Consider the following 14,440-nt stretch of genomic DNA (forward strand, 5'->3'; position numbering starts at 1 on the left):
GCTGGCCTTGAACTTGAGGACAGTCCCCCTGAGGTTGGAATTACAGGTATGAGTTACCATGGCTGACTTCTGGTGGGCTTCTTGAGTGTCCTACATTTTGTGTGTATGCAGATGCATGTGTATGTCACAGTGTAAGTACAGAGTTCAGAGGACTTGTGACAGTCACTTCTTCTATCATGTGGGTCCCAGGGATTAAACGCAGGTCCTTAGACTTGGCCACAGACACCTTTACCTTACCTCTCTAGGTCATGAGGAGATTCCTAAATGAGGAGCTTAAGAAATACAAAAGACAAAGCAGGCTGCCTGACCCATTCAAAGTATTCAGTAGCATGAACTAGCAGGCTTTCTCACAAATGCCCCCAACCAGTTGTCTAATTACTTCTGTTTGAAATCTATAGGGTGCTGATATTGAAGTAAAACCACAGACAGTTACATGCTGGGGAATAGCTTAAGTGTTTCTTACACATCCCAGCATGAGTTCATTGACTTCTTTGGGTAGACAAGTATGGAAAAAAGGGATCTGACCCAGAGGAATGGAGCATCTGGCCTTCCCCTGACCAGTATGCACTTTGGTTGCACCCACTCCAGCCCCCTGGTGGGTACAATGTTACAGGTGTGTGTGTGTGTGTGTGTGTGTGTGTGTGTGTGTGTGTGTGTGTGTGTGTGTGTATGTGAAACTGACCCCATAAAGAAATCCACAGAGGCAGAAGAAATCAGAACACCAACTTACAGGTACCTTTTCAGACTAAGCTTTTATTTTTTGATATTACAAACCAGTTTTCTTTATTCACAAACCACTGTAAGTGATATAAACACTAATTTCTAAAGACAGATATACACATTTCTGGGTTTGCAGATTGAGTGATGTGTGTTAAGAAGTCACTATATGCCACATTAATCTTTTTTCCATAATTCATAATAGCAATAGTTATTTAGATAAATGAAAACATTCCAAATAAATACTGTTTTTTAAAAAATCCAAAATGTTTGTTTACACCTCTGACATGACATTTTAAAACGACTTATCGGCAGCTCGGTGGAGTGCCTGGACAAAAGCTTCTGCGACATCGGTTGGCACCCACTTGCTCTAGACGATTTTATTAAAACTACAAACAGTCGTGGGGAAAGTACATTTCATTGATGAAAATCAAAACTGCAAATGAGTTTTACTTTAGTCAGCACAGTAAGAATTCCATGTTTGTGATTTCATACACAATGCAGGTTCTGGGCTTGGAAAGCGGGTAACTGGGAGGGGCTATCAGCTGACCCTTCTCGGTCACTATCTTTATCCCATCCGGGGCGAACACTACAGCATCGTAATCAATCAAAACATCAACCAGGTGCACACATGGTCATCCCTCTGTAGCAGGTGGGGGAGTAAGAATTTTCCAGGGATGCTGCCAAACAGTCTCCCCTCAGGCCCCGCCTCCCCACTCAAAAGGGAGGACAAAAAGACCAGTTTCTAGGTTTTTCTCTTCTCAGTGTTCAGCGGTTTCCCTCCCTTCCCCTCCTCGCCCTTTCCTTTTCTTTCTCTCCCAAACCATGATCATCTGTCTTAGATATCGAAGCTACAGAAACTTTGTTTTCAAATCTCATGAAACTTTATTGATGGTTTAATAGCCAACCGATCTTACGGGCATGCACGTAGGATGACTAGGAAAAGCTGGATCACAAACACATTTTTTTTTTCTTTTTAAAGTTTTGTTTGGTTTTGATCTTAAAGCAGTTGTTACAGCGGATTGGCAGGTTCACAGCGTGAATTGATAACTCACTAAGGTGCGTGCCACGGGGCCTGCACTGCGACACAGGCCGAAACACTACTCAGGGGGACAGCTTGCTGATAGTTTATAATTGAAATACAAAAACAGGAAGACCCATGACAGATACCCCAACTTAGGTTAACTTGTAAACAGGACAACATGGGGGGATTCCAACAGAAGAAAATCACAAGCTGCAATTTTTCGGCTGTGTTGCTCTGGCCCGGCATCCAAGAAAGAACAGGGGCCCACACTACTCTCCGGGGGGCGGGGGAGCTTATAGTTTTGTTCTTTGTCTTGTTTTTCTTTCCTTCTGACAATCCTCTTGGGCCTCGGAGACAGAAGTAAAGATACCAGTTTAAGATAACCCTGGGGCACAGGGAGAGGGGAGGGCAGGCTCTCACAGACTGAAAAATTGCAAGTTGCTCACAGCGCAGCCATGTTTTCAAAAAGTATCAAGCTGATGAAAATACCATGATTATCTCTATTCAATGATTGCGATACTTGTAAAATGCAACTATAAATCCAGATATGATTATCATGTAATTCCATAAAAATTATATGTCTGTCTCTAACAGTTAATCTACTAAGCTAAAACTAAAGCCTCAGAGACTGTTTCTAGAACATAACTCCACTGCACAGATGTAAATTTTATACAGATTTTAACTGGTACAAAGAAGTTAAGTTTTTAGTACTTTCTTTTTTTTGGAAAAAAAGAAAAAAATAGAAACAGTGCTTTTTATCACCTTTTTATTAATGTTAATTTTTCCCTCCCATAATATAAAAGTCAGCAGTGATATCAATAATTTCTCATACTGGAAGAAATATAAAAAGAATGCTTATTGATGGCCTAACTAGTAGTCTTTGCTTAAATAACTAGTGGGTAGGTAGGAAGCTGAGTACTGCAGATGGAATGATAAGAGGGGGACTTATACAACCTCCTTCAACTCCAGTCTCAGCGCCATAAGAAGCGGTTTCTTAAGAGAGCCTTTGGCTTGACTTTGCCAGGAGTAACTTAGAACCATAGATTTAGGATCGGTGGTGCAGTGGGTCATTTAGATTCATCAGTTACTATATATATATATATTTATATACTCTTTTTATTCTTTCAGCCAAACCCCAGTCCCAAACCCCTAAGCCCCTCCCAGCCTCCCTTTTCACAGAAGAAAATAATATAGATGCAGAAAGAATGACTTGTCACTTAGACTCTTCCCAAACACCTTAACCCCAGTAGCTTCATGTTCAGCATATAATTCATTTACATAATATAGCACTCTGAATATGGCCCTAAATCGGTTTTTATTCATATCTAGCCTCTCTCTAGATCAACCACAAATACTCCTACAGCCAGCAACTGAACTACAAGAACCTCCAAAACCAAAGACCCACAATATTAAAATACACAGAACAAAATATCTGAGGTATAAGATAAAAAATGTTATTTTTTCCTCTTTTTTATTTTTAGTTGTTTTCTTTGAGTTGCTAAAATGATGTCCTACTGCATGTGTTGAAACACTCAGGCCTCGGAAAGTTTTCTCTCTCCCCACATTGGAAGGTTGATTTTGTTTGTTTGTTTGTTTGTTTTTGTATTTGTTTGTTAATGATTTTGTCATTTAATATGGAGCAAAACGGTTGTATCCCCCTCGGTATATACTAGCCTGCAATGAAGAAAGAACGAGACCCACATCATCAGCATGGCTCCTAGTCTTGGCATCAGTCAAGGGCGCAAAAGCATTCTGAAACAAAGCAATTTGAGGGGTGTGGTTTTTTACATTTTTCCTTTTGTAACATGTGGATCATCAAAAAGACTAATGTTAAAAAAAAATAGACACTCAAAACCAACCAAAATAGAGGGCACCCTCCTTCCCCACCCCAGGACCTTTTCAGAAAGCTAATGGTATGGTCAGTCCTGACCTCCCCAGGCAACTCTTTATGGAAAAAAAAAAATCCCCAGGAAATTGAATTGGATCCACTGGTCCTACTAGCTATGAGGCCTCTGGTTTATAAATGGGACAGTGGATGGATAGGAACTAGTTCATTTTACTGGTTTGTTTCTTTGATGACTGGATTAATTGATATGATGCTCCACTGGGAGACGCTCTATTGACATTTAACAATGATTCTAGACTATTTATTGAATGTAGGGTTTTGGTTCTCCTTTTCACCCCTTTCCCCAAGTGGCCTAGGTGTTGAAGTAGGGTTGCTAAATGCCACATTGAAGAAAAAAAAGGGGGGGGGGTAGGAGGCTTCTGGATTTGGCTGGGAACCTGCGGATTCTGATGTTGTGGTGGGGGTGAAACAGGGGCACTGCTGGGTGTGATCAAGCTTGTGTAGATGTAGAACAGTAAGCTCTTCTAATCCTGCTTGGGTTTCTATGACCCAGCGTCCAGGGAACTGTCTGGCCAGAGCTTTCTGCGGCTATGAGGTGACAATTAACCATTTCCTTTAGCCAAAAGTATTGGTGATTCCAATGACTGTCTGTGGGACTGAGTTTTAGGAAGAGGACTGATAATCTTGACTCAAGCAGAAGACCACATGCCAAAGCGCTGTAATGATCGCATACGCTCTCACGCAATGGGCACGTCTTACTGGACTCAAGAGTTTTAGTGCATAGAAGTTTGAACAAGTACAGGCAAATTCACCCCACCCTTGCCCCCAGTTTGCCCTCCCCCTTACCCTTCCCAAAACAAAAATAAAATCCCAGACTTCCCACCCCCCCCCAAGAAAAAAATAAAAAGAAGACAACCCCCAAAGCCAGCTGATTCCTTGATTTCTTATGTACTAGGCACACACACAAAGTGTGCCCCGCTGTCTACTTTCTTTCCTGGGCGACTATGACTTTAAACATGAATTGTAAAAGGGGAGGAGAAGCAGGCAGATTCTCAGCTGCCTGACAGCAGAGGCCTGGAAGTGTGCAGCTTAGCTCCTCTGAAGTCTGTGCTGGGGCTGGAACCTTGGGGCTATGTGAATGAGCAGCACGGGAGGGAAGGGAAAAAAAAAAGAAAAAAAAAGTTCTGCATTGACACTGCATTCCGTTAGTGATGGATTTAATTATCAAAATGACTAATTATTCCATTAAGGTAAGTGCTCGCTAGGTGAGACTTGCAAAATTAGAAATATAATAACTTACATGCACTACATTGCCAAGAAATTAAGACATTTATCAAGTTTACTGGGAGGATTAATGTGGCATTTTAGCTGCTGTTAGCACAAGAGACAAATTCAATTAAGGGAAAGTGAGAGGACTTCAACCATCAGCCCACACTGAGGCCCCAGCTGGGGGTGGGAGGGCAGGGAGGAAGACTGCAAGAGCAGAGGACAAGGAGGAACTGCTACTTACCATGGCACCAACGCCGTAGGTGGGGGCTGGAGCAAGTGTGTGGTGGTAGGGGTCGGCAGCATAAACTCGTCCGTAACTGCAAAGGAAAGAAGAGGTGAAACTGGGCTATCCCACACAGTTACAGTGCAAGAACTCCATCATAAGATACAGATTACCAAGACATCATGGAGGGGCTGTGCTCATCTTACACCATGAAGCATCCCTACTCGACCACATGATACGAAGAAGCTCAGTCTGAGTGTGGTGGTCCATTTAACACAGCTGGTCATATGGATGTATTCCATACACAGTCAAGTGCAAGTTAATGATGGGGACCCATTTTGAGAAGTGTATCATTGTGTGAATTTTGTTCTTGAAACATCACAAAGTACATTTACACAAACCAAGAAAACGGTGGTGGTAAAATCTCAGGGGACCACTGCCCTAGATGTGGCACGTAGCTGTAAACTAACTCTCTCTCTCTCTCTCTCTCTCTCTCTCTCTCTCTCTCTCTCTCTCTCTCTCTCTCTCTCTCTTTTGCATCCTCCCCCACTGTGACGTAGCTACTTCAGAGTCTGAGGCAGGCAGGAAGCAAACACTAGAGAGACTCATCTTGAGAAGTCCAGGGTCCCAGAAAGAATTTAATGATCAAGAGTAGATGAGTAGATAGATGTCTTTTCACCTGACTTGACTGTCATCAAGCAAATGGGATCAGGGACATCAGAAAGAGTGCAGTGACCTGTTGGTGCAGCTCCTGCTCAATCCTTCAGATTGCCAAGGAGCAGCTGTACTCAGATGAGATGCTGTGAAGGGTCTGTGAGGCCCCTGAGTCAAGCAGGAATCATAGCCTGGTTTGGTTTCGATTTTGGCATCCCAGTATCTCATCTGTCCTTGGCCCAGTTCTTGAGGTAGGAATATTTGGAGCAGTATATTTTAGTCTACTTCCTGAACCTTTGACTCTTCTATCTCTATTGTCTTTCTCCCTCAACTACTATAGCTTCAAGGGCTGGCATTAGAATGAAAAGGAACAAGGGATGGGAATGAAGTGTACTGGGTGTTCAGTGAATTTCTAGACTGGAGCACTCCACATATCAGTTTACTTTACAAGCTGTAGGAGATACAGTGGACAGAACTGGAAGGGACCATTGAACCTCTCAGAGTGACGTGCACACTCAAATACATCCTTGCTTGTTTGACATCCCTCCCCAGATAACCTTTCTGGAGATGGTTTAAACAGTGGAATGTTGATATTGATTAAGATAAGATAAGATAGGTCCCCGGAAGGCAAGTCTGATATGGAGACCACCACACATGGTTTAAAAAGAGAATGCACTCTAGAGGAGAAAGAGGCAAAAAAAAAAAAAAAAAATATGCAGGGAAGGGTGAACAGGACACTGACTGTGATCTTGTTCTCTCAATTGCATGGTAGAGTGTGGTGATATATTGTGTACCCTAATAAACTTGTCTGAAGATCAGAGGACAGAGCCAGCCACTAGATTAGACACAGAGAGAGCACAGGCAGTGGTAGCACACACCTTTAATCCCAGCACTTGAGATCTCATGCCTTTGCTTGAGAAGCACATATGCCTTTAATCCCAGGAAGTAATACGGCAGGGCAAAGAGAGGTATATAAGGCATGAGGAAACAGGAACTCACTCTCTTTAGGCTGAGGATTCCGTAGAGTTAAGAACTAGTGGCTGGCTGTTCTGCTTCTCTGATCTTTCAGCTTTTACCCTGATATCTGGCTCTGATTTCTTGTTAAAAGACCATGTAAGATTTGAACAACAGTAGAGCTTTTCTCCCCTGCAGGCAAGTCAGTTAGTTTTTCAATGCCCAAGTAATCCAAGTACCAGCTGAGGTCTTTCCTAGTAGGTGGGAGATTAAGCACCCAGTTGAAATAGCTTCCTTTAGGAGAGAGCCAAGTGGAGCTGGGAGATGGGGATACCTAAGCTGTTGGGGAATAGAGGATGCCCCAGTCCCACTTAATGGTATCTCTGCATTTTGAGCATCTTTTGACTCTGACCATTTTTTAAAAAAATATGAATGGGTTAATTTACACTACCTATCACTGGTCCCTTGAAATACAAAAGTATACTTAGTGTCTTCCCTTGTTTTTTCCATATTTTCCTTCTAATAATCTTCTTCAGAGTCTATTAAAACAAGGAGTTGACTCAAGACACTGAGGCAGGATTCAGGCCTATGGCTACATGGTCCTGTCACACGCCCTTGCTCTCTTGGTTACTGGATAAGAATCTATGCAGTTGGTCAGTTGACTTGGTTGTTCGCACAGTAGAACGTGTGTGTGTGTGTGTGTGTGTGTGTTAAACTGATTGAAGGACCTTTTAAGTCTCAGACTCCAAGTTAGACCACAGATGAACAAGACAATAGATGATTCCAACATCACCAGGGACTTCCCAAGGGCATTAACTGCCCCCCCCCCCTGTTTCCAAGAGCATGAAGCTGAAATCACCTCGTTCAGTGTTCAGCATCCAGCCAGGGCTGCCTGATCCCCAGCAGCTCTGCTACAATGAGTACTTCTGTTCAGAGGCACACTTCTCTTTGAAGGTAGCAAATGGTCAACTTATTCTCCCTTTTCTTTCATTCAAAGGGACTTTTGTGTCCCTTTGTTCATTAAAAACAAAAGTTTTACCAGAGAGCCCACTCTCTGTGAGGAAGAGTAGATTCAAGGTCATGGCATGAAGATATGCTAACGTGATGGTGGCATTTGGTTTTTATCTTATTGATTTGTATTGTTTCTTAATATTTTACCTGGAAAATTCAGTTATATTAACAGAAGACATGGAAAAGAATCCTAGGGCATATGTTAAGTGACAGCCCACAGAGTTTCTCACAGTGAGTGTAAAGATGGAAACTTAGAACAATTTGTTTTTCATTTTGGGAATAGTTTTGCTGTGGCAACAATGTACACTTTGTACTGGGAGGTAGATGAATTGGTCAAGTGCTTGTTCTGTAGCATGAGGACCTGAGTTAGAGCTCCCAAACTCGTATTTTCAAAACTGCTGAGTGTGGTGGCACTGGGGAGGTAGAGGCAAGGAGGTCCCTGGGACTTAGTGATCAGTCAGCTAAGCTTACTTGACAAGTTCCAGGACAGTGATAAATCATTAAACATCCCCCTCCCACGAAGTGTTTAATGCCCTAAGGAATGACATCTGAGGTTGTTCTCTGGCCTCCATACACAGGCACATACCTGCACATATATGTAAGAGTCCACTTTTCAGGAAATGACTGAATGAATTGAATGAAGGCACAGCTGCCATCTCCTATTCTGCTCTGATTAGTTTGGGGCTCTGATACTGGGCATACCTTCAACCTTTGCAGAAAGCCCAAGGTAACAATTTGGCAACACTGTCTTCCAAGACTGAAGAAAATACAGCAGCCCCAAACTGTTCCTTGTTCTCCTCAGGGTGACCTCTACCTTCAGAATACCATGGTTTTATGATGATTAATACATTTCATTTCCACTGAGGAAAAGGGACCATGTCAGCTCTAACAGAGAGCAAGGAAGCCTCTTTTCAGATGCTAATCTCCAAACACGCCCTTGTGTGACACCACAATTTAGACACAAGGTTATTAGGGAAGGTGGGGACTTGAAGACTGCTTCTTCAGCAGACATGCCAGGCACGTAGGCACCCCAATGTCCTCAGAGCTGGCTAAGCACAGCCTGAACAAAGAACAGCAGTTCCCAGAGACCTCCACAAGAGTGTGGGCAACATGGCTATGGCTGCCGTGTTAGGATCTGACCTTGGATGAAGTAATCTTTTGTACCACCATTTCTGGTGAAACTGGACAAGATGTAATCACACCATGAGACTAGCTTGGCCCCAGTTCCAACAAACCAGCAATCTTAAGGAAATATGAATTTTCTTACTGTATTCAACATAAAGTATCACTAACCTGATAAAAGATACCAGTATTACATCAGAATGAATTCAGCAACCTTTGCTCAATTTGAATCCTTTCAAATCAAAAGCCATTTACAGTTCTCAGCTCTATGTAATCTGTCCATCCATCCTTTGATTTCCATTCAGCCATCCATTCCTCTATTTAATTAAATATAAATCTGTATAAATTGTATCTCATCATTCTTCTGCTCAGAACCCTTCATGGGTTTCCCCATGGGTTCTAGAACCATATCTTCTATCCCTCTTTCAGTCCTTAACTTGTTCCCATGTAGCCCATGGGCTCTGTGTTCTAGGCACTCTGGTCTCATTTATAGTCCTTAGACACAGTCAAATCCAGTCTCAGGACCTGACTATTCACTCTTCTTCCACGTGAACCACTTCCTTTCACCATTTATGTTTTAGATTAAACATCCAACTGCTGCGTCCTCTTCTGACTACCTTTCTGAAGGCTACTTTCCAGCCTTGCTACGCTTAATGCCACATGGCACATCTCTGATAATTTTATTTACTTTTCTATATGGTTGTTCACCTTTTCCTCTATGTTAAGAAAGGCCCATGGGGCTGAGGCTATGTCTGCTCCTTAGATATGGGCCATTGGATGAGGAGAGAGTAAAGAGGAGGAGAGAAGCCAGATTCTATAGATGCTTGTAAGTATATTATAAATTTTTCTTAATTTAAAAATTATATATGTAGTGTGTGCATGTGTGTATGTGTGCATGTAGGCATGTGCATGTTGCTTTGCATGTCTGAAGGCCAGGGGACAAACTACTGCTTAGTTGGATATCTCCTTCCACTGTGTAGGTTCCTGGCACTTAAACTCAGGTCATTAGGCCTGGCAGCAAGAGTCTATACTCATGGAGCTATTTGCTTTGGTTTTACAATTCTTTTTTTTTTTTTTGAGCTGAGCATTGAACCCAGGGCCTTGCACTTGCAAGGCAAGCGCTCTACCACTGAGCTAAATCCCCAACATGGTTTTACAATTCTATCACTAGGATCTACCATTAGGGGTGTGTGTGTGTGTGTGTGTGTGTGTGTGTGTGTGTGTGTGTGTGTGTGTGTGTATGTGTGTGTGTTTACTTTTATCACCTTTTACATTATTGTTTTGAGTTCACGATCTTTCACTGGACCATATTGGCTTGGCTAGCTGACCAATGAGTTCTAGGCTCTGTTTGCTTCCACTCCCAGTTCCACAAGGTGGGGATTCCAGATAAATGCAGCTGTCCCTGCTATTTTACATGTGCACCTGGGATTCAAACTTGGGTCCTCACACTTACAAAGCAAGCACTCTTCCCCACACAGCTCTCTCCCCAGGATCATACTGTATATTCTACCAGTGGAAAGATTCTTTAGGATAAACTTGCTAAACATTCTGTTTAGCACTGACAGACATTCAAAACCCTTCAAGATACAGAAAAAGAAAAAGGAAAAGAAAAAAAACAAAAACAGAAAACAAAACAAAAACTGGGGCCTCTTGAAATGGAATGTGGAGCTTTGCACCTTGCTATATTGCAATCACTAGACAAATGGCCACAAAACCGAAATCCCTTACGAGAAAGTAAAACACAGGATAATGGACGCCTCTTTTGTTGGCTGCTTCCTGGTGGTTTACAGCCATAAGGCTTCAAGTTGAAACAAGGAAGCAACATGAGGTCTTAGGGAGAAAGCCAAGAACCTCCCCATTCAAGTTCTGTTTTTACACTATCCTTGTTCTTCTAAGTCAGGCAAGACGTCTCTTTCTCAGATCCACATCTATCCCACTCCAAAATAGTGTGCATCTATTTGAGTTCTGCCAAGTTAGCATGTGAAATGCTCAAGAACAAACACGATACATTTTCAAACCATCCACAGAGAATGGGACACATTAGGATGCAAGGCTTCTTACATGGCATCTCATGAGCTGGCCTCTCCCTATAGCCCATAATTTTGATTTCAGAGGCAACTGACAGATTCTATTCTAATATGCTCACAGGTACTTCTAACATCAACTTACAAATGCTGTGGAATCAAGATCTATCTAATTTATGTTACAGCTGTAGCTTCAATTCCTGCACTTGAACTCAAGGTTACATTGTAGCGAAGTGAATGATTCTTCTATCTGTTGAATGGGAAACAGGAACTTATGTTTTTATTTGTATGCACGTGAATGTGCAAGGTGTGTTTGTACAAGTGTGCTCATGCACGTCAATGCCAGATGTTGATACTGGGTATACATGTGAAAGCTAGAGGTTAATGTTAGGTGTCTTCTTTAATTGCTATCTACTTTATTACTGAGACAGGGTCTTTTGCTGACCCTGGGAGCTTGCAAATTTGGTTAGTCTAGCTAGCCAGCTTTCTTGTGGCAGGTTGCCACACCTACCCAACTTCTATGTGAGGGCAATCCATTGAGACATCTTCGCAGCCCTGAATCTTTTTTTTTTATTTTTGTTTTTTGAAACAGGTTTTCTTTGTGTAGCTCTGGCTATCCTGGAACTTGCTCTGTAGACCAAGCTGGCCTCAAACTCAGAGGTCTGCTTGCCTCTGCCTCCCTAGTGAAGGTATTAAAGGCATGCACCACTATTACCTGGTACCTCTGAATCCATTATTTTAAAAAAATTGTCAGTTCTACTGAGATGTATAAATAATGCTTATTATTAATGTTTTCAAAAATCTAGTTAAGACAAGCTGGGTGCTAATGAAACACTATGTGCCTGCGTGGGTAGCTCAGGCAGAGTTATAACAGTCTCACAGTTTTCTTCTAAGGATGTAGTAAGTGCGGTGTAATTAATTTCACTCCTTTTCAATTAAGAGTCTTTTATGATCTCCTTAACATTACTTCCTATGCCTCTAGTCTCAGAGACAGCTGGGAGAATCCCTGTGGGGCAGAAAGGTGGGTGAAGTCTGTTCACCCCTGAAATGAAGTTTACAAGGTGGTGTGACCTTCCTAGCCAGTCCTATTATGTCCCTCCTGCAAGAAGAGTGGCTGCAGAGGGGACATTCACATCAGCATGCCTCACGGAGACAGTGAGTGTACCCCAGTCTGTGTGGTGCCTCTAGGGACCATTGTACCCCTTTTCTTTAGAGCTGGACTATATAGTCTGTAGGTGTTTAGGAAAACGAAGCCAGGCTAATCATATACATATTGCAAAGGTGTGAGGGTCCAGTGGTTCTAACTCCTTCTCTATAGGAAGCCCTGGGGTTAGTGGATCTTCTCTTTCTCTTTCCAATGGAGAGCCAACCGAGTCTATAAAGCTTGTTGGCCCATCCCACCACCTACCTTGGTGAGACTTTCTAAGGCAGTGAGGAGGAAGGAGGTGGAGACTTAAGTAGTACACACGACCTTTTTATCCCATCCAGATAATCATCCTATTTGATTATCCTCATCTGGTGAATTCTGAGGACTTTGCCAAATGATGATGGAAAGATTCAACAGAAAGCTTGTTGGCTTGATTTACTCCTGGCAGAAGGCACTGGTGAGCTGTAACCACTTCCCGTGCAGAGGGGAATGCATTTGGAACTTACACGATCCTAAACAAGTGGGTTCTTGTTTGGACCACACCCTCTGTTCTTCCCAGGGACTGGTAGGGGAAAGGAGCTGTAGCCAGCATGAGGGGGAGGAAAAAAACTGAGAAGGCACATGGCCTTTAGGATCTTCTATCTCTTATATCCAGCATTAATTTCTTCCTTGACTAGGTTATCATCCACTCATTTTCTGAAACAAGTGGGCATCTTCTTCCTTTCATACAAGTAAGTATCTACCAGACAGCTCAGGAGGTACAGGACAAAAATTTTCCCCTGGCAAATGCTGGATTCCACCATTTTTGACTTTTAGGCTAAGGATAAAACAACATGCTCCATGTGGAGAAAGCTTTGAGATATGTGTTAGTTTTCATGTCTCTCTGACACAATGCTGGGCATCCACAGATTAAAGGGAGAAATACTAGCTAGTTCCTACCAGGAGTTCAGTGCATCCTGACTATTCAGCTCATGATATCCAGGAACCAGAGAGGAATGTGCTTATACCAGTTGGCTTTCTCATCCTTTTCACTCTATCTGGGTCCCCAGCCTATGGGGATGGTGCTTTGTACATTTAGGGTGGGCATTCTCCCCTTAGCTAATTCTCCAAGGATATGCCCTCACATGTATTTTCAGAGGTGCATCTTTATAATCTTCTAGGTGCTTCTAAACCTGGCTAAGTTGACAAAGAAGATGAACCATGCTAGGCTCATAGTAGCCAAAATTTAGGACAGATCTTTCAGAGACAATGGCTCACATCCAGCCAGTGTGAAACAAAATGGCACCAACAGGTCTGCAGCATCCTTACTGGAAGGTTTGATTACCAGCACCACAGACCACACATCCTGGTTTTCTGCAATAGGATAAAGAACCTCCTGAAAATATTAAGATGACAATTGCTTATGTGTTTTGAAAAGAATTCCGAGGGGCAGTTAATCCTGGGAGTGCTTCTATTCACTTTCTTGTGGAGTGACCAACTGAAGTCCGAATATCAGGTCTCAAAATCTTTCTCTACAATAATGTACACACTTGTTTATGAATCATGGAACAAGCACAACTTTTTTATTTTCCTAAGCTCTAGATTAAGAGAACCAAACTCAAAAGAGCTGGAAGTCAGTTCCTACTGCATCAACTGCTCTAATGAATATACAAGGAATATACAGCTCCATTTCTCTCTACAAGGCTCTGGGTTTTCAGATTTGAGTCCTTGCTCACTTCTTCACCTTGAATTGAAAGTAATCAGCTTCAGGAATCACCGAGCACAGATTCTACCTTATGGTCCTCCCAGTTGCCCCAGGAGGAGGATAGAAAGCATGTTCTAAGCTCTGTAGCATCATTGTAGAAGTCTCACAGGTTTTTTTTTTTTTGCACAAGGATGTCCATCACACAACTGTGTAATGAACATAAATGCACACCTATAGTCCAATACCTATAGAATATAAGAAAATTGGACTCTATATCCCTTTCAAATCAGGCCCAATCATTTTGCCTGTCTTCTCAATGCAGTTCCAATACCTTGCATTAGTCTGAATCTCAGTGGGGTAGGTTTGAAATAAAAACCTTGATTCTAGATTCAACAAGCAGAACAGCTGCCATTTAGGAAGACACAAAAAGTCCCACTTTGGGCCTTACAATATGTTAGTCTGGTGTGGGTGCTCCATCTGATAAAAGAGACGCAGTCACACTAAAGACAACTTCTTAGGAACCTCTTTCACTTTCAATCTCAACGCCATTGTAGTAAAAGTCAGTAGGAATTTCCCATCATGCTTTGAAATCACCGTGGCACCCCAGCAGCGGCATAATATACACAGACAATCACAGAACTGTTTGTATCCTTTATCAGATCTGTAATCTGATAATCTCCCACAGAGAAGTGGAGTTGAGCAGTAGCTAAGGATCCTTAGGCTTGAAATCCCTGGAATCATTTGCCTCTGCCACCCCTTTGCTAA

At 42.4% G+C, this 14,440-nt stretch overlaps 1 protein-coding gene across 17 annotated transcripts in view; it reads right to left on the reverse strand.

Annotated features, from left to right (window-relative positions):
* Positions 1-3,174: 3,174 nt before the first annotated feature.
* Rbfox1 (RNA binding fox-1 homolog 1) overlaps positions 3,175-14,440 on the reverse strand; it is a 369,263-nt gene continuing 357,997 nt past the window's right edge. For 10 of the 17 annotated variants that reach the window (XM_059269141.1, XM_059269136.1, XM_059269131.1 and 7 more), the window contains 2 exons: positions 5,098-5,173; positions 3,175-3,493 (listed from right to left, as the gene is read on the reverse strand). In XM_059269141.1, the coding sequence (XP_059125124.1) occupies positions 3,371-3,493; positions 5,098-5,173 (199 nt within the window). In that variant the 3' untranslated portion in view covers positions 3,175-3,370. Of the gene's footprint in view, positions 3,494-4,569; positions 4,718-5,097; positions 5,174-14,440 lie in introns of those variants that run through there. The other 7 variants (XM_059269142.1, XM_059269145.1, XM_059269143.1 and 4 more) reach the window with 3 other exon arrangements.

Source organism: Peromyscus eremicus, chromosome 8a (genome assembly GCF_949786415.1).
Source record: "Peromyscus eremicus chromosome 8a, PerEre_H2_v1, whole genome shotgun sequence".
NCBI lineage: Eukaryota > Metazoa > Chordata > Mammalia > Rodentia > Cricetidae > Peromyscus > Peromyscus eremicus.